The 26326-nt window shown below is 43.6% G+C and overlaps 1 protein-coding gene and 1 non-coding gene across 8 annotated transcripts in view; both read right to left on the bottom strand.

The window, feature by feature from the left end:
• The window catches only part of DENND5B (DENN domain containing 5B), a 210924-nt gene extending 188456 nt beyond the window's left edge, over positions 1-22468 (bottom strand). Inside the window, exon 1 of one of the 7 annotated variants that reach the window (XM_034936073.3) lies at positions 21997-22468. In XM_034936073.3, the coding sequence (XP_034791964.1) occupies positions 21997-22123 (127 nt within the window). In that variant the 5' untranslated portion in view covers positions 22124-22468. Of the gene's footprint in view, positions 1-20707; positions 21777-21996 lie in introns of those variants that run through there. The other 6 variants (XM_008966315.5, XM_003813735.6, XM_034936074.2 and 3 more) reach the window with 6 other exon arrangements.
• Positions 22469-25374: 2906 nt separating this feature from the next.
• On the bottom strand, positions 25375-25488 carry LOC112436861 (U5 spliceosomal RNA). Its single transcript, XR_003025536.1, has one exon. It is a non-coding gene; the product is annotated as a U5 spliceosomal RNA (small nuclear RNA).
• Positions 25489-26326: the final 838 nt, after the last annotated feature.

Below are 26326 nucleotides of genomic sequence, written 5' to 3'. Positions count from 1 at the left end.
AAGCCACCTGAAGAGAAGTCAACAGTGCATAAAGGTTGCGCCTAAACAGCTGCAGTGAAATGAAGCTGGAGCCACGTTCAAATTACACCCTGAACACATGCCCCTAAAAACTCCATTTAAATTTTGTGAACCAGCCAAATTCCTTTATCTCCTCTTTGACCTATAAACCACAGCATTCTAACTGATAGAGAACTCCAAAGGCTGATTCAGCCTCTTTTCCCAAGTCATCTCCCACCACTTCATAAAATGTTGAAGTGGGCTAATCTATATTCCTCTTTGTTTTTGAGACAAGGGTCTGGTATGTTGCTCAGACTGGTCTTGAACTCCTGGGCTCAAGCAATCCTCCCACCTTAGCCTCCCAGGTAGCTAGGGTTACAGGTACATACATGCCACCACACCTAGCAACATACCTTTTTTTTTTTTTTTTTTGAGACGAGGGTCTTACTGTGTCACCCAGGCTGGAGTACAGTGGTGAAATCTAGGCTTAATGAAATCTCCGCCTTCCAGGTTCAGGTGGTCCTCCCACCTCAGCCTACTGAGTAGCTGGGACCACAGGCGCATACTGCCAACACCCAGCTAATTTTCTGTATTTTTGGTAGAGATGGAGTTTCACCATGCTGCGCAGGCTGGTCTCGAACTCCTGAGCTCAAGCAATTCACCTGCCTCCCAAAGTTCTGGGATTACAGGTATGAGCCACCACGCCTGGCCTACATACCTCTTTTATGTGTGTAACATATATATCTGGCTCTGGAAACAAAAAGTAGGAGCAGTGAGCTGGGCATAAATAGACCTTCTTTTCCACAATTTGCCCCCTTACATTATTTTGTGACTGTGTTATATTCTCCTCCCAAAAATTTTAAAGAGCCAATGCCAGCTGGGAGCGATGGCTCATGCCTATAATCCCAGCACTTTGGGAGCCGGAGGCAGGCAGATCACTTGAGGCCAGGAGTTCAAGACCAGCCTGGCCAACGTGGTGAACCCTGTCTCTATTAAAAACACACAAAAAAATTAGCCGAGTATGGTGGTACATGCCTGTGATTCCAGCTACTCAAGAAGCTGAGGCAGTAGGATAGCTTGAGCCCAGGAGGCAGAGGTTGCAGTGAGCCATGATTGTATCACTGCATTCCAGCCTGGGCAACAGAGTGAGACTCTGTCTCAAAAAATAACAGTTAAGAGCCACTGCCAGTCACAGTACACAGTACTTAGGAACAACTAAAATTCATCTCAATTCAACTCATTCTAAAAAATTACCAAAAAATGGCCTGGTGCGGTGGCTCACGCCTGTAATCCCAACACTTTGGGAGGCTGAGGCAGGCAGATCAAAAGGTCAGGAGATCGAGACCATCCTGGCTAACACGATGAAACCCCATCTCTACTAAAAATACAAAAAATTAGCTGGGCATGGTGGCGGGTGCCTGTAATCCCAGCTACTCAGGAGGCTGAGGCAGGAGAATCACTGGAACCCGGGAGGTGGAGGTTGCAGTGAGCCGAGATCGCCAACACTGCACTCCAGCCTGGGTGACAGAGCAATACTCCATCTCAAAAACGAACAAACAAAAAAACCAAGAGAAAAAAATTATAAGCAATATATCTCCAGATAAGAACTAATCAAAATTCTCTCTTTTTTTTTTTCTTAAGAGACGGAGTCTCACTCTGTTGCCCAGGCTGGAGTGCAGTGGCACGACTTTGGCTCACTGCAAGCTCCGCCTCCTGGGTTCACCCACCATTCTCCTGCCTCAGCCTCCCGAGTGGCTGAGACTACAGGCGCCCGCCACCACACCCGGCTAATTTTTGTATTTTTAGTAGAGACAGGGTTTTACCATGTTAGCCAGGATGGTCTCGATCTCCTGACCTCGTGATCCACCCGCCTCAGCCTCCCAAAGTGCTGGGATTACAGGAGTGAGCCACTGCACCAGGCCAAAATTCTCTTTAAAAAAAAAAAAAAAAAAAAAAGTTTTCTTTTTTTAGGAGTTTGGTTTCATTTACTCAAAAAGATTTTAGTAATTTTTTTTGGCACTGTCATTATTAACAAAAATCATATTCATTTTCAGTAAATTGATAGGTTTAAAGAAAATGAGAAATGCACATCTGTCCTTGCAGAAGTTTTCCCAATTACTGTGTAACTGTCCCTTCTTAGGTTATACCTTCTTAGGTTATCTCAAGGTCTTTGGTTGGTTGATTGGTCTAAACATTTGAAACTCACAGGCAGGTTTTGGCAGGAAACTCATTTACAGAAAGGGTGAGAAATGTTACCTCCCTTACAGCAACACAAACTGGGAATTTTAAAAGCAACAAAAGCCAAAACATAATAAGACAATCAAAAGATTGTCCCTGTTATCATTCTGCTGCATGAAAAGGGAAACTGCAAGCATTCTCTGCATTCTCGGCTGCAAGTGCCAGCACTGATCATGAAATGTTTACATAGCCCTTACTATGGGAGACAGGAAGGGAGCTGTGAAGGACAAGTGTCAGATCTGCTGCTGCTGCTTCAAGACTCAGCCTCCCTGAAACATCACTCTTTCTTAGTAACCTGCAGGGAGACAACCAGATTTTTCCATCAGAGGTTTCTTATACCGTCTAAACATATTTCCATTCTACGTGACAACACACAAATCGGACCAGTAAGATAGAGATCAAGAGTTTATCTTGTCACTGAGTTGCCTCTTCTGCTAACTAGCTTCTTCCTGTCTTCCCATCTTATTGGTCACTAGTGTTTTCCCCTTTCCATAGAAAAAAAATTTTAATAGATTATTTTAGCATTAAGCAACTGAGTGAGATTCAAAGCTACTCTTTCTTTTCTCATTTCACTTTAATTACTAATTGTAGAAAGGATTTGGGTTTAAAAAAAAAAGTTGCAAGAACTACGGATTTAATTTCTATCTCTCAAAAGTAAACACCTGAATTAGAAAACTCCATTTTATCCATTCACTCTTTCTTTTTTAGAAAAATAATTTAAAAGCCGCAATTTTTTTTTTTTTTTTTTTTGAGACGGAGTTTCACTCTTATTGCCCAGGCTGGAGTGCCATGGCACGTTCTCGGCTCATGCAACCTCCACCTCTCGGGTTCAAGCGATTCTCCTGCCTCAACCTCCTGAGTAGCTGGGGAGCCACCACGCCCGGCTAATTTTTGTGTATTTTTAGTAGAGACAGGGTTTCACCATGTTGGCCAGGCTGGTCTCAAACTCCTGACAGGTGATCTGCCCGCTTTGACCTCCTAAAGTGCTGGGATTACAGGCGAGAGCCACCGTACCCAGCCAAAAGCTACAATTTTTTAAAAGCACATATTGCCAGGCCAGGCGCAGTGGCTCATGCCTGTAATCTCAGCACTTTGGGAGGCCAACGCGGGTGGATCATGTGAGGTCAGGAGCTCAAGACCAGCCTGACCAACATGGAAAAACCCCATCCCAACTAAAAATACAAAATTAGCCAGGTGTGGTGGCGCATGCCTGTAATCCCAGCTACTTGGGAGGCTGAAGCAGGAGAATCCCTTGAACCCAGGAGGTGGAGGTTGTGGTGAGCCGAGATCACACCATTGCACTCCAGCCTGGGCAACAAGAGTGAAACTCTGTCTCAAAAAAAAAAAAAAAAAGGCACATAAAGCACATATTGCCTTTTGTTATTTCAAACCAATCATTTTATTTACCCTCACTCATTGTTAAGTAGCAAGAATGCCCCCATGTAAACCAAAGTCCTACAGCTTCATTGTTACAAATTTTTCTGATGGTGCGTAAAACAGACATTCCTCAGAAAGTCCTATTAAAAATGTCTGAAACAGAGCAAATGCTTAATTTTCTGGATAATCTTGAAGATAGGATGTAAAACAATAACAAAATAAATATCAAATCCCCAAGCCCTTATTTTTGTCACTAATTTTACTCTTTCTCAAAAAAAAAAAACTCACGAGTTATTAACACATAGCCAATGAAATCAGTCTCCTTTTCTCTGTCCTTGTTTCTCTTCCTACTCTATTTTAGGCATCTGAAAAAGTATCTAAAAGGTGTTATCTAAAAAGTGCTTATTATAAGAAGGTTAAAGCACTGATTCTCTCTGAAAAAAATCTCCTGCTCTTGTATGACACCCTCTAATTCTGGATTTTAACTTCTCATACCTAGAGACAACAAATAGGGAATAAACAGTTGAATCTCTCTTGGATTTCCTTATCCTAGAAAGCTGTAATTGTTAGCCTCTCCCGAAATATACCATTTTAGAAAACATAATTAAATAGATTTGGGGGACAGGAAAGCATTAAGGAAGAAAAAGACTTTTTAAAGAAAAAATATTTACGAAACTCATGCCAATTAAATCTGAATGTTCTCTTTAATTCTAAGAGCATCTTTTAAAGGACCTTAAAGCTTTATATGTTGCTGTGTAAGGAAACCTGAGCAGACTGGAGAAAAGCTCAAAGGCCTATCTATAATCTCATCACAAAGTGACAGGGTCAAAAGGCAGAGGTCAGGGAACAGGGTACAAAATACTTCCCACACTTGAAAGAAAACTGTATCTCATTAGTTCAGAGACATTAAAAAATATTCAATTGTGTTACTAAAATGACAATTTATACTTTAAGTCCCAAGGCAAATTTGAATATTATGAAATAATGTACTTTTAAGAGCAAAAAATGTAAGAAGTTACCTCTTCTACATTTGAAAAAAACACCAATCTCTCGCTCACACATATACCAGTGCTTCAACTGTCCCTCAAAGACTGATGTTCAGATAAAAGCTGTCACCTGATCTATTCAACAGAGTTCAATAAGGCACTGAAATAAATACTGAATGTGCATACATGTCAACAGATATTTCATATCTGGGCCTCTGCCCCATAATGATTCAACAAGGTATGTCTACTTCATGGCCTTATGTTCACATTCAGAAAAAGCTAAATTTTTACTCTTGCTTAGAGATTTCATTCCAGGGAAAAGTGAATGTAATTTCGTTCAATGTTCATTAAGTAGGCTCAACACTTGTGCAAGAGACTCTTATAATGACTCCATGATTCTTCAATGGACAATTAAATCTACAGAAGCTCTGGGGTCTAGGGCATTTGCTGGCTATCCCTCTACCACTTCTCCTACTCTAACCACAAATTTTGTGTTCTAAGTGGCAGAGAGGGTGATAGAGGTATCAAAGAGATAAAGAGAATTCTGGCCAGGCACCGTGGTGCACGCCATTAGTCCCAGCTATCCCAGGAGGCTGAGGCAGGAAGATCCCTTGAGCCCAGGAGGTTGAGGCTATAGTGAGCTATGATGGCCTGTTAATAGCCACTGTGCTCCAGTCTGGGCAACAAAGGGAGACTCTTTATCTCTTAAAAAAAAAAAAAAGGCACAGTGGCTCATGCCTGAAATCCCAACAGTGGGAGGCCAAGGTGGAAGAACCATTTGAGGCAAGGACCATTTGAGACCAGCCTGGACAACATGGTGAGATCTTGTCTCTACAAAAAATAAAAAAAAAAAAAAATAGCCAGGTGTGGTGGCATGTGCCTGTGGTCCCAGCTACTCGGAAGGCTGAGGCAAGAGAACCACTTGAGCCCGGGAGATCGAGGCTGCAGTGAGCTGTGATTGCGCCACTGCACTCCAGCATGGGTGAGAGAGTGAGACCCTGTCTCTAAAAAAAAAAATAATAATAATAATAATAATAATAATTTAAAAGGGAGGTGGCCAGGCGCGGTGGCTCCCTGTAATCCCAGCACTTTGGGAGGCCAAGGCGGGTGGAGCTCTTGAAGTCAGGAGTTCGAGACCAGCCTGGGCAACACAGCAAAACCCTGTCTCTACTAAAAATACAAAAGTTAGCTGGGCATGCTGGTGCATGCCTGTAGTCCCAGCTACTCGAGAGGCTGAGGCAGAAGAATCGCTTGAACCTGGGAGGCGGAGGTTGCAGTGAGCTGAGATTGCGTCACCGCACTCCAGCCTGGGAGACAGAGCAAGACTCTGTCTCAAAATAAAAAATAAAATAATAAAAGGGAGGTGGAGGGGGAATTTTGGAATCACCAGTATGGTTCTTAAGTTTTTGTTTTCTACCAACTTTTATCCTCTCCATACACTCAATACTTTAATTATTTCCCCATTGGCCCCATCCACCAGAAACAAGATGATTTACAAGTGGTTCACTGTAAACGAGTCCTGTCAGTCCTTCACTATGAAGAATATACAAGATTTTACATTCTAGTACACACAGCTTTCACATATTTAATTAAAATCAGACTGTAGCTAGAGCTGCCAATGAAAAAATGAAGCGCTGCCAGACAGGAGTGAGAATGACCAAACGAAATAACCCATTTTCACATAGTCAACTCAAGGGTACCAATGCCTGTGTTTTAACTGTGAAATCACAGTCATTGTTCTAGTGAACAATGGCACAAAACAAGTTAAGTCCAGTGTGAAAGTTCATTTTCCTGGAGCTGAGCAAGAATATTTTGAAATCCTGACAAAAGTTTATTTATTAAGAAAATACATACACTTGAGACAGGAGATAGGAAATAGTTTTAAATAATGTGTTATCTTGTTACCCCAGCCATTTATATTTCCTTAAAAGTTAGAGTTGAAGTTGAGGATAACTTAACCTAAAAATAGAAAACACTGTGGTTCTAAAAGTATATCACCTACAAGCTTTAAACCTATAACCAGCCATAAATTCCTACTGCTCAATGTATTCTTATTAAAGTTAGTATCTCATTCTCATAGAATTCCAATTGATAATGTTGGTGCTGATTCTTGTAACAAAGGAGGACTTCTACATCAGGGAATTACGTAAGAGTAGATTGTGACTACCCACTTCCCCCTTCAAAAGCAAGTCACATCTCTGCCCAAAGGAAACAATCCTTTTTGCTGTTTTAGTCCTGATCTACAGCAATAAAAAATTGATATAAATTTAGTATCTAGAAAGAATATCCTTAGACTAGCAGATTGTCCCTGTTTTCTCAAAGGACCACAAGAGAAGGAAGAGGAAGAAAACTGAACAGATACTGGAAATAAAAGGTACTAAACCTGAAAAGATGTGAGATATAAGAAATTGCCCAGTTTCAGGCTGGATGTGGTGGCTCACACCTGTAATTCCAGCACTTTGGGAGGCCCAGGCAGGATAGCTTGAGTCCAGGAGTTCGAGACAGCCTGGGCAACACAGTGTGACCCCATGTCTACAAAAAAATTTAAAAATTAACCAGGCACATAGCAGGGCACGGTGGTACATGCCTGTAATATCAGCTACCTGGGAGGCGGAGGCATGAGAATTACTTGAACACGGGAGGCGGAGGTTGCATTGAGCCAAGATCACGCCACTGCACTCCAGCCTGGGAGACAGAGCAAGACTGTCTCAAAAAACAGAAAGAAAGAAAGAAAAAAGTTAACCAGGCATGGTGGCACGTGCCTGTAGTCCCAGCTACTCAAGAGGCTGAAGTGGAAGGACTGCTTGAGCCTGGGAGGTTGAGGTTACAGTGAGCTATGACTGTGCCACTGCACTCCAGCCCGTGTGACAGAGCAAGCCTCTGTCTCCAAAAAAAAAAAAAAAAAAAAAGAAGAATGAGGCCGCGCACAGGGGCTCACACCTGTAATCCCAGCATTTTAAGAGGCCAAGGTGAGTGGATCATTTGAGGTCAGGAGTTCCAGACCAGCCTGGCCAACATGGTGAAACTGTCTCTACTAAAAAATACAAAAATTAGCCAAGCGTAGTGGCAGACGCCTGTAATCCCAGCTAATCGGGAGGCTGAGGCATCAGAATCGTTGAACCCGGGAGACAGTGTGTGTTGCAGTGAGCCGTGATCATGCCACTGCACTCCAGCCTGGGAGACAGAGCAACACACCATCTCAAAAAAAAGTAATAATAATGAAAGATAAGAAAGAGACAGAGAAAAGAGAGAAAGAAAAGAAAAAAGAAAAAAAGAAATTTCCCAGTTTCTGCTAGAAATGAAGGTAACTGGAGGATTCAGACAGACATTTCCAAGAGTTTTTTCAGGCCAGGCGTGGTGGCTCACACCTATAATTCCAGCACTTTTGTAGGATGAGGAGGGAGGATTACTTGAAGTCAGGAGTTCAAGACCAGCTTGAGCAATAAAGCAAGAACCCATCTCTACAAAAAAAAAATGTTTTTTTTAATTAGCTGGTCATGGTGGCGCACAGCTGTGGTCTCAGCTTCTCAGGAGGTTGAGGCAGGAGGATCACTTGAGCCCAGGAGTTTGGGAGATCAAGCCTGCAGTGAGCTATGATCACACCACTGCACTCCAGCCTGGGCAGCAGAGTGAGACCTTATTTCTAAAAAAAAAAAAAGAGCGAGCTTTTTCACTATAAGGTTTTACATAATGATACAAGAACTTTTTTGTCAAAAGAATATTTCTTCTTCTACAGGTTTTTCTCAAAAAGGGACAACCAAAAGAGCAATAAGAGGTGGCATCATGAGGACCAAGGTGAAAATAAGGGTGATCTTTGAAGAAGGGATTAGAGAAAAAAGTACAAAAGCCTGGTCTATGAGGAATCTTGTGTCAAGCTGTACCGAGGAATTAAGATGATCAGAAATTTACTTAATTTACATTATCACTTCTACATTGATGTTTTCTCAAACTATAGGATAATTTCCTGTTTAAATAAATGACAGAGTATGTTGTACTAGAAAAGAGGAAGAGAAGGGAGGGGCAAGAAAATATAGTCTACAAAGCAGAAACCTGGATTCTCCAGGCATGGACAGGAAAAAATTAAGCAAAATTAAGTGGATTTTCATCAGAAGGTCTCTGGGAATCTAAAAAATAGATTTAAACTTAAAAATATTTAAACTTAAAAATATCTTAAGGCCGGGCGCAGTGGCTCACGCCTGTAATCCCAGCACTTTGGGAGGCCGAGGCAGGCAGATCACAAGGTCAGGAGATCAAGACCTTCCTGGCTAACATGGTGAAACCCCGTCTCTACTAAAAAATACAAAAAATTAGCCAGGCGTGGTGGCGGGCGCCTGCAGTCCCAGCTACTCAGGAGGCTGAGACAGGAGAACGGCGTGAACCTGGGAGGCAGAGCTTGCAGTGAGCTGAGATTGCGCCACTGCACTCCAGCCTGGGCGAAAGAACGAGACTCTGTCTCAAAAAAAAAAAAAAAAAAATCTTTAAACTGGGTTTCACAATTTAAAATCTAGAGGTCCACAAACTATATTTAAGGATTCAGCACTTCAGTCTTCACAGCAGGACTGAATGAAAAAATTCTACAGGGTCCAGTGCAGTGGCTCACACCTGTAATCCTAAGCACTTTAGGAGGCCGAGGCAGACTGATAGCTTGAGCTCTGGAGTTCGAGACCAGCTTCGGAAACATAGTGAAACCCCATCTCTACAAAAAATACAAAAATTAGCCAGGCGTGGTAGCACACACACCTATAGTCCCAGCTATTTGGGGGACTGAGGCAGGAGTACTGCGTAAGCCCGGAAAGTGGAGACTGAAGTGAGCCAAGATCATGCCACTGCACTCCAGCCTGGGGGACAAAGTGGGACGCTGTCTCAAAAAAAAAAAAAAAAAAAAATCTACAACCCTAACATTATTAACTCCATCACATTTTTGTTTGTTCGTCTTTAGCTCACATCACCTTTTGGATCATTTTTTATTGTAATTTATAAATAATCTTTCCAAAACACTGTCACATTGTATAATTGAGAAAAGTATCTAGAAACAATCCAGATCAGCAAAAGTGTTGAGACACACACTCCCATGGGTGTCCTCAGATAATGCACAAGATAGTTTTCTAGAGGAAAGTAAAGCAAACAGACTGACTACTTCTGCAGTGATATTCCTAAAAGGCTTTATTAATATGTGGAAACTATTCATAGCTCATCAGTAACAGTAGCTTACCAGTAGCATAAAATAGATTTCCCATTATGTATGGGGCTATGCACAATTACTGGTTTGATGTATATAATGCCACCTTTCTCTCCCACCCAGTAAAAGCATACAGGAATGGAACTGAATAAAAATAATATCATTAGAGGGAAGACCTTGAATCCATTCCACTTATTTTAAAATATATATCATAACCTCAGTATGTCTACTACTGTTAATAATTACTTGTGACGTAGCTCATGAACGGTAGGCCCATTAATGTGTCACCACCCAGCAGTTGAGGACAGCTGGTCTGAAGGACTCAGAGGGGCAGCAGGGCGTAGGAAAAAAGGCTAGTTTGCAGCCAGACAGCCTGGGATGGAATCCAAGCTATGGCCTTTCCTGTCTTTGGGCAACTCACTGAATGTCATCCTTCTCATCTATCAAATGAGAAAAGTCCTATTTTCAAGTTATTGTGAGAATTAGCGTTTATAAATCACCAACCACAGTTCATGCCTCATAAATGTTAGCTATTTTCATAGCATCATAGAATAAGGGTGACTTCCTGGGATTACTTCTGACTTAATAATGCTAGCACATATCTTTGAAAGTCATTTAAATAAAGCATTATTTCAAAATTAGCTTTCTGCATGAGTGATATACACAAGTTTCTAACAGAAAAATAAAAGGTAACCCAAGAAACCCATGTTAGTAAAAATAGTTACAAGAGTTAATTTCAAATAAAGTTAGTAAAGTCATAGATTCTTGGAAAAGGTGCAGAACATCTGAGAAAGCTAATCTTCCGGCCTCTTCTATCCTCAGGATGTGCTGTCTCAGCAGCAGATAAAATACTAATACTTTCATTCCTAGAATTCTCAGTTCTTACCTCCTCACACTCAACCAGCCATCGCTGCATTTTGTTTGAAAAGTAATGGAGGCCAGGCGCAGTGGCTCATGCCTGTAATCCCAGCACTTTGGGTAGCCAAGGGGGGTGATCACCTGAAGCCAGGAGTTTGAAGCCAGCCTGGCCAACAAGCTGAAACCCCTTCTCTACTAAAAATACAAAAATGAGCCAGGCTTGGTGGCAAGCGCCTGTAGTCCCAGCTACTTGGGAGGCTGAGGCAGGAGAATCACTTGAACCCAGGAGGCAGATACTGCAGTGAGGCGAGATTGCGCCACTGCACTCTAGCCTGGGTTTATTTATTTATTTTTTTTTTTGAGACACAGCGAGATTCTAAGAAAGAAAAGGAGAAAGAGAGAAAGAGTGAGAGAAAGAGGGGAGGGGAGGGGAGGGAAGGGAGAGAGGGAGGAAGGGAGGAAGGAAGGAGGGAGGGAGGGAGGAGAGAAGAGAGAAGAGTAATGGGGAAAGATAGTCCCATACCAAAAATTTTTGGAATCTCTGGCCAAGAGGACCTTACATGGTGCCATCTTAAAAAGTCAAGCCTTAGGTAGAACAGTGCATTGTAAAGCACAATAGGAGAGTATAAACAGAAAAAAAATATATAAATATATATATATATAGGATTAAACTTTATTGAAACAAAGAGAACTGTACTGACTGTGCCCAAAGCTGATGTAGGTGCCATGAAGAACAAATCTGTAAATGCAGTTTCCTAAGATATTCCTTTAAAACCACAACTGAAGCTACAAGAGCTCTTTAGTACAACCACTTTCTGAAATTTCATAAATACTGCCCATCATTTACACGCTCATCACTTAGCACTAGTTTATAAATAAATAAGACATGTTTGCTTAAAAAAAAAATCAAAGCCTTGTTGGTACCTGCATGCTTGCTTGCATATACCTGGTAAAAATGGTTAATTTTATTTACCATATCTTATTTGAAGAGGGAAGGAATAGGCTAATACATTTTATAGTTGAAAGAAATTTTATTAGCCCTTCACAAAGCTGTTAGATACCTTTTTCTAAAAATCATTTATCTATTATCTTGCTTTTTCATCAATCTCAAGCTTCTCATTTTTAAGGAAACTCTAGCTTCCATTTTACGGTTTTTATTTATTTTATTTTATTTTTAATTTTTGAGACAGGGTCTCACTCTGTTAACCAGGCTGGAGTGCAGCAGCGCAATCTCAGCTCACTGCAACCTTGACATCCTGGGTTCAAGCGATTCTCGTGCCTCAGCCTCCCGAGTAGCTGGGATTACAGGCAAACACCACCACGCCCAGCTAATTTTTGTATTTCTAGTAGAGACGGAGTTCCGCCATGTTGGTGAGCATGCTCACAAACTCCTGACTTCAAGTGATCCACCCGTCTCGGCCACCCAAAGTGCTGGGATTATAGGGCTAAGCCACCGCGCCTGGTCCATTTTAGAGTTTTTAAAATCCACACATAGGCCAGGCATAGTGGCTCACCCCTGTAATCCCAGCACTTTGAGAGGCCAAGATGGGCGGATCCCTTGAGCCCAGGAGTTCAAGACCACCCTGGGCAACACAGACCCCATCTCTACAAAAAAAATTTTTTTAATCAGTCAGGCATAGTGGTGCACACCTACAGTCCAAGCTACTTGGGAGGCTGAGGTAGGAGGATCACTTGAGCCTAGGAGGTTGAGGCTGCAGTGAGCTGTGATTGAAGTATTGCACTCCAGCCTGGACAACAGAGCAAGACCCTGTCTCACTCTTGTTATAAATAAACAAATAAATGTAATATTTATTTGTTATAAACAAATACCTAAAAGTTTGAATCTTATTCTAAATACAAAGGAAGTTATTAGAGAATTTTAAGTAGAAAAAAATTATTCTAAGATCTCAATGACTATATTTGGGAACTGGCAGTATCATCCATACTACAGTAATAATCTAGAGATTAGTACAGTAATTTCAAACAGGAACCCCTGGGTCCTTAAAAGTTCATGTAGATAATAATTGGGAGTCCATTAATTCACATCAAGATTTCAAAATGCTTCTTAAAAATTGTAGCTTTCGGCCAGGCACAGTGGCCTGTAATCCCAGCACTTTGGGAGGCCGAGGCGGGCGGATCACCTGAGGTCGGGAGCCCGAGACCAGCCTGACCAACACGGTGAAACTCCGTCTCTACTAAAAATACAAAAAAAAATTAGAGGGACGTGGTGGCACATGCCTGTAATCCCAGCTATTCGGGAAGCTGAGGCAGGTGAATCGCTTGAACCTGGGAGGCGCTGGCTGCGGTGAGCCGAGATCACACCATTGCCCTCCAGCCTGGGCAACAACAGGGAAACTCTGTCTCAAAAAAAAAAAAAAAGTAGCTTTCCTGGAAAGGGAACTGTATAAACTAATTGATTTTCTCCCTTTCCTGGTGGCTGATTTTCTAATTACTTAATCGCTCCTCATGTGGTATAGTTATCCCTCAGTATCTGTGTGGGATTGGTTCCAAGACTCCCAGGATGCTCAAGCCCCTTACATAAAATCGTGTAGTATGTACAGATAACATACGCACATTCTCCCGTACACTTTAAGTCACCTCCTGGTTAGTTATAATACTCAGTACGATGCAAATTCCATGTAAATGGTTGTTATGCTGTATTGTTTAGGGAACAATAGCGAGAACAAAAAACACGTACATGTTCAGTACAAATGCAACCACAATTTTTGGTTTTTATTTTTTTTGGAACACTGTATTTTCAATTTGATGATGGTTTAATCCACAGATGTGGAACCCACACACATGGAGGGCTGACTATACATGTGGTGTGTACTCGTCCTCTTGTTCTATGACATTTAGGATTAATTTTTTTTTTAACAGATAAACTTAGTTTTTTTACTCAAAAACAATTTCAGGCCCCAAGGGTGGTAGTTAGAAATCATTCATCTCATTTAACCCTTTTCAAGACAGACGAGAACACTGATGCCTGCAGCTGTCATAAGTGACAGGCCAGGAATGGAATCTCAGCTTCTGACTGTGCATTCAGCTCTAACTGCTGTACTCACTGCCCTGCCAGCTATGGTTTCACAAGCATTCATACATTCCTTTAAAAAACTATAAACTCACCTAATGACAAATTATTTATGCTAAGAAATGATAAAACCCAGTAAGAAGAGCAAAGAGGTTTTTTAAAAAGTTAAAAGTGGTATATTTCATAGTAAAAGCCTTTATACAGTAACACCTTATCTTTAAAAATATTCATTGACAAAAGCAAAAATATCGTTAAATATATAATCTTCTAAATCTAAATCTGTGATGAATGAATGAGGAAATGCATGCAAGAGAAATTACTAGTGCCGACCAAAGAAGAAACAAGCTAGGTCAGGTCATAAAGGCCTGCCCGATAGTGTCGCCTTTAATATCTTTCCCATATAGAGGAATAAAAAGATAATTTCATTTGACGATAAGGTTACCCATTTGGGATCTATATTCTGGTAGATTTTACAATCTGTATGATACAGCATATGTTACTAGGGAGACAGCAAATATAGTGGTTATGGGTATGGATGTTATGGGTATGGATGAATTATGTCAGACAGATCTTCAATCCAGGCTTCTTACTTATTATAGGAACTGAAGTAAAGTATTCATTCTCTAGACTCAGTTTCCTCCTGTGTACAAAAGAGAAAACAGGCCAGGCGTGGTGGCTCACGCCTGTAATCCCAGCACTTTGGGAGGCCAAGGTGGGTGGATCACAAGGTCAGGAGTTTTAGATAAGCCTGACCAACATGGTGAAACCCCATCTCTACTAAAAATACAAAAAGTAGCCAGGTGTGGTGGCGTGTGCCTGTAATCCCAGCTACTCAGGAGGCTGAGGCAGGAGAATCGCTTGAACCCGGGAGGCGGAGATTGCAGTGAGGAGAGATGGCGCCACTGCACTCCAGCCTGGGCGACAGAGTGAGACTCAGTCTTTTAAAAAAAAAAAAAAGAGAGAGAGAGAAAAGAATGCCTATTTCCTAAGGCTGTTGTCCAGACTGAATGAGGTACTGACTATAAAGAATTTAGCACAGTGGCTGGGTGGGGTGGCTCACAACTGTAATCCTAGCACTTTGGGAGGCCGAGGCAGGAGGATCACCTGAGGTCAGGAGTTCAAGACCAGCCTGGCCAACATGATGAAACTCCGTCTCTACCAAAAAATACAAAAATTAGCCAGGCATGGTGGCACGCACCTGTAGTCCCAGCTACTTGGGAGGCTGAGGCACGAGAATCGCTTAAACCTGGGAGGCAGAGGTTGCAGTGAGCCGAGATCACGCTACTGCACTCCAGCCCGGGCAACAGAACAAGACTGTGTCTGGGAAAAAACAAAAACAAAAACAAAAACAAACAACAACAACAACAACAAGAATTTAGCACAGTGTCTGGCATGTGGAAAGCACTATATAAATGTTAGCTATTTTACTATTTCATCATAGATTCTTATAGGACAGTGGCCATCACTTACGTATGTACTCCAGAATCTGACACACTGTAAGCATTTAACATTAAATAATCCAAAATATAATAGCTAGTTATGGTTTTACCAAAAACAAAATTTAGGTCATTATTAAACAAAAATGCTAAGGATCAGGCATATGGCACGTTTCCTAAAGCGTCCTGTATAGAACCATCTCTACCATTCAGTAAATTATAGAAGAGGAAATTGTTTTCTTCCGTATGAAGCTTTATGGAAATCATGAGTAACAATGCATTGTATTCTAGATATTTACTTTTATTACTCTGAGAGTATCTGTGACCAACAGTGGAAATACAAGCAAAAGGATGTGCACAGGAATTTTAGGACAGTCTGTCTTAACACCTTAGCAGCAAACAGAACTTGTACTCCTCCAGCCTCCTTTCTCTCTCCCTGTCCCCTTTTCTTTCCCTTTCTCTCCTCCCTCAAAGACACTATGTCTCACCCTCTTCCCCTCCCTTGTCTTCCCAGTTGTCTATGCTGGTGTGTCCTGTATTAACAAAATGGGCCATAAGCCTGAGCCTTGGGGTTATCACAGAGAATTTAGCTTCACTCACTCTTGGGCCAATTTCACTATAAAGAGTTTTATTTCCAGTAGATTTCCAAAATTAAATGATCATTATACCACAGTGTCTTAGTCTGTTTTCGTGTTGCTATAAAGAAAATACCTGAGGCTGGGTAGTCTATAAAGAAATGGCACAGCCGGGCATGGTGGCTCACTGCCTGTAATCCCAGCACTTTGGGAGGCCAAGGATGGGTGGACTGCTTGAGCTCAGGAGTTTGAGATCAGCTTAGGCAACATCTTTGTAGAGATGGCAAAACCCCATCTCTACAAAAAATACAAAAATTAGCCAGGCATGGTGGCACATGCCTGTGGTCCCAGCTACTAGGGAGACTGAGGTGAAGGACTGCTTGAGCCCAAGGAGATTGAGGCTGCAATGAGCCAAGATTGCACCACTGCACTCCAGCCTGGGTAACAGAGACTCTGTCCCACACCCCCCGGCCCCCCTCCCCGAAAAAAAAGAAAGAAAAAGAAAAGAAATAGTTGGCGGCTATACTACGCAAGAGGCATGGCGCCAGCATCTACTTCTGGTGAGAGCTTCAGGCTGCTTCCTCTCATGGCAGAAGGCTAGCCAATTAGAGATCACATAGCAAGAGAGAGGAACGAAGAGGGTAGGGGAGTGGTGCCAGACTCTTTTTAACAACTAGCTCTTGTGGGAACTCATAGAGGGAGAACTCACTCATTACCTCTAGGAGGGCACCAAGCCATTAACGAGGGATCTGCCCCCATAACCCAAATATCTCCCAATAAGCCCCACCTCCAACATTAGGAATCAAATTTCAACATGAGGTTTGGGGACAAAGAGCCAAACTAGCACACAGCAACCAGATCTTGAATCTTCTTTGGCCTCATTAAAATGAAGGCTGATCCCTGTACTACTCCTTCCCCAGCCCCTGAGCTACCCGGGGCAGACCTTCCAAACTCCCAAGAACCTATTGTGAGCCAAGGATGTCAACAAAGCTAACAACTGACACAGTATCAATGGTATTTGGATCACGGCAGCTTCTATCCCAACTAAGCCTATACACCCGGCCACTGTTTTTAAAAAACACACTTCAGCACAGTCTTGACTATGACATTCAGTCTGGAATAAGGGCAATCCTGAAATGCTTGTTGAATGAGTCAAACTCATCTTTTTTCTGAGTTTAAATAGAATAACTATGGAGCATAGTGGACTGGAACCACCAGGCACTAGTCAGGTGTCTACTGCTGATCAAATGTAATCTGAGAGGGCCCTTAATCTCTGAGCCTCAGTTTCTTTACCATAAATATGTCTAAGGTCCCTTCAAGAACTAACGTGACATGATATTCTGTCAGTCTTGACTAAATGTTCTGCTTATTTGAATTCAGATCATGGTCTCCACCGTCTCTAGGCTCTTTTGAAAACCACACCCAACACAACCAAAGCTAAAAATAGCTAGAGAGAGACACTAAGGAAAAGATCTAAACTAAGTTCTATGGCAGAGATCTCATCCATCAGACTTCGACAACTATTAGGAGGGCTGAATCCAGGCTACCAAGGGAACACTTTAAGAATATTCTGGTCATCACATAATTTGTAGACTCATGTAAACTTATATTCATTCCCTTATTAAACACTGTGTACTGTATATAAGATACTACGAAAGAGGCAAAGTCCCTTCTCTCTTAGAGGGCTTGTATATTTATTTTACTTAATAAAGGCCTTATCATGTCCTTCATTTTCCCATTGCTCAAAAGATTGACTGCTGTAAATTAAGCCATGTGTATTCCTACAGCCAGATCTTAAAGGAAATAAAAGCTATAAAATAAGATTTCAAAATGATGTCTGCCTTCCCTGACATCAACTAATTGCATGATTTACCTCCATTTATACCTCCTTTCTTCTACATGCAATAAAGAATCTCGCTTTGAAACCTTTTCCTTATCTTTAATATTTAAAGGGAATTTAAACATTTCTCCCAAAGGATGTTTTGTTCATGGGCAAAGTACCTCTTGAAAATATACAGTGAGTAGGAGAAGCACAAGAACTTCGATGTGGTACAGAAAGGACGACAGGTAATATGAGTATATCAGTACATACATGTGGACATCACCATAAAGTTTCTAAGTCCTCCATTTTAAAATATATTTTTATGTATATAGTTAAATTATTTTCAGCTATTAAGAGTTCTACGTATTTGAGATGAAAGAAGTCTCTTCCATTGCTGTTTAAGCTTGGTTTTACTAGGAGGGTCTAAAAACCATTTGAAGCCTTGATAAGTTTTATTATAAGGTCTTAGTCTATTTAACTGTTGTTGTCTTTGATTTCAATGTCCCACCACCTGCAGAGTGTGAATTCTAGGAATACGCATATGTTAAGAAAGTCTATGAAGCAACTGGTAGAATTTATGTTTAATAGAAGTCAATTAAGACCTTCTAGAGGCACGGTGACAACTTGCTAAGAAAGTGTGATAAAGACAGATCAGCTCCAGCAAGGCAAAATAGAAACTTGACTATCATTAACTTTGAAATTAATGCAGCAAAACAGAAACTACCTTCTGGCTAATTTGCCTAACACAGTTTCATGATCCCCAAATGTTGCTCTACGGAAACAGTCAAGAAAATTCTTAGTTGAGAACATGATATGACATTCTCCTGTTTTCCTGCCATGTCACTATCCACACTCCTTAATCTCCTCGGTTGCCTCCTCCTCCTCATCCTCCCCACCTATGCATGCTAGAATGGCCCCAGGGCTCAATCATTTGCGTGTCCTCCTCTCTTTTCTATCTATACTCAACCCTTAAGTAATTTCATGGCTTTAAATTTATACCTACAGTCCAGATCTTCCCCCAAGAGATGTCTTGTCTATGTGACATCTCCATTTGAATGTCTAATGGACACATCAAACTTAATACATCCAAAACTGAACTGATTTCCAGTCTGATTCTCCATCAGTCTTCCTATTTCAGGAGAGAAGTTTATAATTGTTCAGTCCAAAAATCTTGGAGTCATCTTTGATCACTTTCTTTGAATATGACTACCGTATTCATAGAATTCATACATATTCATACAAATCATCAGCAAATCTCATTGGGCCTACCTTCAACATCTATCTAGAATCTGAGTCCTTCCTGCTACTTCACCAAGCCAACAACTTCTCTCACCACAAATACTTTTTTTTTTTTTTTTTTGAGACAGAGTCTCCCTCTGTTGCCCAGGCTGGAGTGCAGTGGCACGATCTCAGCTCACTGCAACCTCCACCTCCTGGGTTCAAGTGATTCTCCCACCTCAGCCTCCGGAGTAACTGGGATATTACAGGCGTGTGCCACCATGCCCAGCTTTTTGTATTTTCAGGTGAGATGTGGTTTCACCATATTGGCCAGGCTGGTCTTGAACTCCTGACCTCAAGTGATCCACCTGCCTCGGCCTTCCAAAGTGCTAGGATTATAGGCGTGAGCCACAGCATCCAGCCTCTCACCTCAAATACTGAAAGAGCTCCCTAACTGGTCTCTTGCCTCTACCCCTGCCCTGATATAGTCTACCCAACATGGCAGCCACAACAGTCATTTTAGAAGGCACATCAGATCTTGTCATTACTCTGCTCAAAACCTTCCAAACTTTCCCATCTCAGAGTTAAAAGCCTAACAACTCCATGAGGCCCTATACAATCTCCCCTGCCCTTTCTCTTTGATCTTACCTACTACTCTCCCTCTCCCTCAGCTCCAGCCATACTGGACTCCTTGCTGTTACCAGCACAAACTAGGGACTGTCCCACTCAGGGTCTTCGCACTTGCTGTTTCTTCTGCGTGCAATGCTGTGCCCCCAGGTGATCCATCTGGCCTGCTTCCTCACGTCTTTCAAGGCTCTGTTCAAATGTCACCCTCCCTGTGAGGCCTTCCCTAACCATCTTATTTAAAATCACAACCCCACCATCCCACCACTCTGCTGGCATGTCCCTAAATCCACTCCCCTGCTTTATTTTTCCTCATAGCACTTATTAACATCTGGAGAACTATATACAGTCGGCACTTCACGTGGACTCCGCATCCACAGATTCAACCAAGCACAGATTGAAAACGTAGTTAGGCCTACAATGGTTGCATCTGTACTGAACATGTACAGACTTCTTTTCTTGTCATTATTCCCTAAACAATACAGTATAACAACTATTTACATAACATTACAATGTAATAGGTATTATAAGTAATCTAGAGATGACAAAGTGTACAGGAAAATGTTCACAGGTTATATACAAATACTACAACATTTTATTATAAGAGACTTCAGCATCCGAGGATTTTGGTGTGGGGGACACTCTAGAATCCATCCCCCATGGTTACGGAGAGATGATTGTATTTTCATTATCTCTTTACACTAGAACGTATGCTCCATGATGGCAGGGATTTCTGACTGCTTCTTCACAGCTGTCCCCAGTGCCTAAAAAACCGACTACAGATAGAAGCTTTCAAAACTGTTGGATGAATGATACTGAAATATTACAAGGCAAAATACATTATTACCTGAATACATTAAATATTATGAGAAGCAGAAATCCCAATCACCCACACTCACACAGTTTTGCAAAAAGAGACATCATAGTTTGTTTCTTAAAAATGCATTAAAGTCTAATTGATGGTTTTGTTAACATCATTCTCTCTGTGCCTAAAGAGTCCTAGGTCACACCTAAAAGGTACAGTTTTAGCTTCAGTAGGCAAACGGAAAAGAAAAATACAGGCTTTTTTCCTTTCATCAGTCATCACTGACAGAAGGACTCCAAGTGACCCTGGTGCCACAAATGTTCAGGATCTTTAGGGAAGAAAGGAGTCTAGAAAAATAACAATATTCCTTCACCAATCTCGAGAAGAATCTCTCCAAATCTCTCTGCAGACATTTTTTCTTCATATCCTTTAACAAAGCCATTCTTAACATGTACATGAAATCTTAGTTGAAGAAACAATGTGATTACATAATTACACATACGGAAAAACCTGCTATTCTATTATCTCTCCCAAAATTTTTTTAACTAAAACTAGACTTACAGTTTTTGTTGAAAATGTTTTGTGTTTCTACCTCCGAAGAATATGAAAAAAATAAAATGTTTTGCTCTGAAGCTGAGTTAAGAAAAAGATAGCCAAGACGTGGGTTGATGGGGACTGTATTTTAAGGCTGAACAGTTCTGTTTACTATTGTTTATTATTTAATATATTCTTCCCAGTCTCCCCACCCCCACCAAAGGAAAAGCTAAAAATTTACGTTAGTGCAATCAATAAGGAATTATTTGTCCAAAGGAAGTTGTTCTGAAAGGCTATGACCTAAGTCTTTAACACTGACACAAAGTTCAGGCGGTAGATGTCACTTCTCTCACCCATTTAACAACAAATCAAGATTCAGATCCCGTGGAGGCAAGCAGAAAGGAACAGGCGTGAAAAATGAAATCAGTTGTTTCTCCCCGGCCTCCTCTCGACACTGCGCACTCCGCTGCCCTGCCCCCTCCATCGCCCTTTAACGGCCCCTTTTAACGGCGTCGTTTGCCCAGCACAGCCCCGCACTGCGCCATCAAATGAGTCAAGCGGAAAGACCGGTACCCCTCCGGGAAAACCAGGCACTAACACACGGTGCACCCAACTGAATTTAAACTCGGGAACAGTGTAGGCAGTGTCAACAAAGCGCGGTGCTGGGTCCCGAGCGTCCAAAGGTCCCTGCCAGCTCCCAGACGCGGCCAAATCCACGGGATTCCAAAAGGTGACTTGGCCGGCACCGCAGAGCGGCAGGCGGCGCAGAGGGCAGAGTCCGACCGGCCCCCGCCCCGCGCTCGCTCCGCACGGCCACCGGCTCCTCCGCGGACGCTACCCCGGTGGGAGCCGAGCTGAGTCCGACTCCCCCTCTCCCGAAGAGGCCCGAAAGCCGCGTCACGTGCGGGGCCGAAACTTCGCGGCCGGGGCCCGGTGGCTGGCGGGTGGGAGGCAGGCACGGCGGTCGGGGGGCAGCCCGCGCGCCCGGTGAGTCACTGGCCGCCTCCGAGTGCGGCTGCAGGCGAAGGGGCCGGCGCGCCAGGCGGGGACCGTGCCCTTGGGGCCACCCCCGCGCCTGTTATTAATAACCCAGCGCCTGGGGGCGAAAGCCCCGGTGGGCGCAGCCGCAAAGCCCGCACGCGGAATAAATAACAATGTCATTAAATCGCGCCCGAGCGCCAGTTCGGCCAGAAAGCGGCGGGAGGGCGCCACCGGGAGCTGACTTTGTCTGGAGCCTGCACCCCGCCTCCCGCGCTTCCCCACAGCGTCCCCCGCGCCCCTGAGGGGACTCAGCGCCGCCGCAGCCCTGGCCTTACCCGCCAGCTCGTCAGGCTCCAGCCCGCTGTCCGCGTCGATCCCGCACAGCACGAAGTAGTGCGCGAAGCGGCAGGCGGCCGGGGAGGAGCCCGAGCCCGGGCCGGGCGCCGCGCAGCTCCCGCTCATCCCGGCCGCGCTGCTCCAGGGGCCGCCGCCGCCGCCCGGGAAGGCTTTCTGCGGAGGCTGCCACCACCGCTCCGGCTGTGGTCTGTGCACAGCCAGTGTGGTCTAGGGCGACACTGGCGCGCCCATGGCCGCGCAGCCACCTCTCGCCGCCGCAGCCTGCCTCCTCGCTCGGCGCGGGGGAAGCGGCCGCGGGCTCGCGCACGGCGGGTCCGGAGCCCGGCCGGGTGGGGGAGGGGCGCGGGGGGAGTGTCGGCCTGAGAGGCCCTCGCCGCCGCAGCTGCGCTTGCGAGCTGAGAGCCGCCGCGTCTGGCGCCCGCGGGTCAGCTGAGCGGCGCTCGGGCTGTGGGAGCGCGGGGCGGGCAGGGGCGCCGGGGCTCGGCGCGTGCGACGGAGAGGGGTGGGGGGCGCGCTCGCGATGGACGGAGGCGCGCGCTTCTACCGTGCGCGCGCGCCTAGCGGGCTCGGAGGCCAAGCCTGGCGGGGGCCGCATTCGTGCCCACTGGCCCCGGCTGCGGCATCGAGGGCGACCCTGCACACACCCCTCCTCGCCCTGGCCAGCCGATAAGAGGGCTAGCCTCAGTGTGGGGGTCTGTCTTCTAAAGGGGTTGTCACCCATCCTTATTTCTTTTAATGCAGCTTTGGGGAAGGTGAACAGCCGCTCTGAGATCATTTCGCATAACGGTCTGAACCATCGTCTTTTAAACTGTGACCTGTGTGGGGGTGCCTGTCTCACTTTAAGGTCCTCCCTTCCCCCAGCCGTCACCCCATTTACAGGCCATCCTTAGTGACTTAGTGACAAGTCAACCGTGAGGGGGAAAAAACACAACTCAATACCCACAAAGCGTTGAGACTTCTAGAAGGAGTGCAGTCACCAACCCCCGCCTTCTGTCACTTATCCTGACATTTTCCAGGTCAGTGTAAATAGCCAAGGCGCTCCAGTTCCGCAGCCCTGTACCCATCCGATGTTATCGGCTTTCCCCGCAAGTAACAATCGGAGGCTAAAGCAACAGGAATTAGACCATGAACTCTGCTCCTCCCAAAGGCACGGCTTTCTTGCCCTGCTCAGCTCTGTCTTTTGCCTTTTCGGAAGGAACTCGACAACCAGTTCTTTTTCCTTTGAAAGAAAACTGGCTGGGCTCAGTGGCTCACGCCTGTAATTTACTCAACACTTTGGGAAGCCCAGGTAGGAAGATCACATGAGACCAGGAGTTCAAGACCAGCCTGGGCAATAGAGGGAGACTCTGTCTCCATCGAAGTAAAAAAATAACATTTATTTATTTAAAAAATAATTTTTTAAGAGACGGGGTCTCACTATATTGACCAGGCTGCTGTCAAACTCCTGGGCTCAAGTGATCCTCCCGCCTTGGCCCCCCAATGTGCTAGGATTACAGGCATAAGCCACTGTGCCCGGCCATGTAAGTAAAAATGAAACTTAAAAGATAGAAAACTGAATCCAATTCATCTCCACATGGCAACCCCTTCCACACCACTCCCTGCTTTCTTCTCTGGGGATTTGGGGTATCTACCACTAGACATACAAGCAAACCTTCCAGAGAGGTTGCCTGAGAGAACCTCGATTATTTGACTGAATAATGTTCTTCCTAGAAGATATATGTGCATGCATACCATCATTTAATGTAGCTTGTATCTTCACTTTCTTTCTTCAATTTTGAAATGAAAGAGGCTGGCCATGGTGGCTCAGGCCTGTAATCCCAGCACTTTGAGAGGCCAAGGCAGGAGGAGCATTTGAGTCCAGGAATTCAAGACCAACCTGGGCAAAATAGTGAGAGACCCTGTCTCTATAAAAATAAAATGAGGCCGGGTGCAGTGGCTCAAGCCTGTAATCCCAGCACTTTCGGAGGCCAAGGCGAGAGGCTCACTTGAGGTCAGGAGTTTGAGACAAGCCTGGCCAACATGGTGAAACTCCGTCCCTACTAAAAAAAAAAAAAAAATCAATAAAATAATAATTAGTAAAATATAAGAAAATATAAGAATTGGCCGGGTGCAGTGGCTCATGTCTGTAATCCCAGCACTTTGGGAGGCCAAAGCGGGCGGATCACGAGGTCAGGAGACCGAGACCATCTTGACCAACATGGTGAAGCCCTGTCTCTACTAAAAATACAAAAAATTAGCCAGTGTGGTGGCACGCATGTGTGGTCCCAGCTACTCGGGAGGCTGAGGCAGGAGAATCACTTGAACCTGGGAGGTGGAGATTAGAGTGAGCTGAGATCGCGCCACTGCACTCCAGCCTGGGCAACAGAGTAAGACTGTCTCAAAAAAAATAAGAAAAGAAAAGAAAATACAAGAAGAATCAAGAAATCAGGGTGAGCCACAGTCTGGGTAATTGACCTTTAGGTCATGTTGCACCCTGTACTTCTTCAAAAACACTTGTAATGGCTTTTCTGTGTCTTCTTAGCTGTGTTGTAAACTCCACAGAGCAAGAGTTGGACTCTGGTTCTTCACTTTTCTGGTATCTAGCAGAACTCTGGTCCTATTTAGCCCCTCAATTTATATTTGAGTGTTGAAAGAAGAGTGGTTATCTAGGTGATAACAGGTTGTTGATTCTACTAGAAAAATATACAAACTTTAATATCTGTAACATTTTTTTAAAAATAAGTCCTGGGCCAGGCATGGTGGCTCACACCTGTAATCCGAGCACTTTGGGAGGCCAAGGCAGGTGGATCACATGAGGTCGGGAGTTCGAGACCAGCCTGATCCACATGGTGAAGCCCCGTCTGTACTAAAAATACAAAAATTAGCCAGGTGTGGTGGTGCACACCTGTAATCCCAGCTACTTGGGAGGCTGAGGCACGAGAATCACTTGAACCCAGGAGGCAGAGATTGCCCTGAGCCAAGATCATGCCACTGCACTCCAGGTGACAGAGTGAGACTCTGTCTCAAAAAATAATAATAAAATAAAGATTAAAAAATAAATAAAAATAAGCTCCACATATGCAAGACCTCAAAACTTGGTCAGGCCAGGTACGGTGGCTCACGCCTGTAATCCCAGCACTTTGGGAGGCCGAAGGGGGCAGATCACCTGAGGTCAGGAGTTCAAGACCAGACTGGCCAACGTGGTGAAACCCTGTCTCTATTAAAAATACAAAAATTAGCCTGGCATGGTGGTGAGTGCCTGTAGTCCCAACTACTTGGGGGGCTGAGACAGAAGAATGGCTTGAACCCAAGAGGCAGAGGTTGCAGTGAGCCAAGATCGCACCACTGCACTCCAGCCTGGGCAACAGAGCAAAACTCCGTCTCAAACAAAACAAAACAAAACTTAGTCAAAATCTCAGAATTGTTCCCTTCCACGGAAATCTTTAGTAAAAGACAAAAGACGTATACGATCTGAAGAGAAACCAGAGTATGAACCTAATTGTGAACACTTTAATTACTCTTATGCAATATTGCTTTTCCTCACGTAGAAAGTACTGAAATGCATAACATTTCATTAGTAAGGAAGGAAGTGCCAGGTATCTGTTTCTCCTATCTTCGGTGGTAACTTCTTACAGAATGTTTGTTAGATTCCAAGTGAATCAAACAAACACAGTAAAAAAACTGATTTAGTGTTTGCACTAGCCAAGGCACGTCATTTTTTTAAAAAATTTGACCAGTAACTGATTTATGAGTTTGTAAGCCCCACATTAATATTTTTAAGGTGAAAAAAATTGAATCACCCAACAAACAATGCATGCAATTAAAATATACTAATCTCATAAAAATAGAATTCCTAAAATCTTTCCTAAAGCTTTTAGGAAAATAGTCACACATTACAAAATTAAACACTAATTTGAAAATATCCGTATACTTTTTTAATTATCACTTCAGGATGACACTGTGTAAGTATATTCTGCATTAAGCTACAATGAAACGAAGTTGAAAGGATACTCAAGAATTAGCTATGTATCATTATATGCAGATTGTCCTCTGAAATAATGACAGAGAAGTAAATTAGCTCAGTGAACAAAAATCTGAGCAATGATCTGCTGTCTCCAAAGGACTTACTGGTAAAGCCTCAAATGGACGGCATGGCATGCTTGGGATAGCTGAGTCCTGCCACGGTCTGCGGAAGTGGAGGAATGAGAGATTGATAGCACTGCTAAGCTGGTGGCACATGGTGACTCTGACTACCAGTAAAATGTGGTCCAATGAATGTTTTGGGCTCTAAATAGTTACATTAGCAATCAATCCCTTCTTTCTTGGTTG

This window comes from Pan paniscus, chromosome 10 (genome assembly GCF_029289425.2).
Source record: "Pan paniscus chromosome 10, NHGRI_mPanPan1-v2.0_pri, whole genome shotgun sequence".
Classification (NCBI taxonomy): domain Eukaryota; kingdom Metazoa; phylum Chordata; class Mammalia; order Primates; family Hominidae; genus Pan; species Pan paniscus.
Note: the sequence above shows the minus strand (reverse complement) of the source record. Positions and strands in the feature narration are given on the sequence as shown.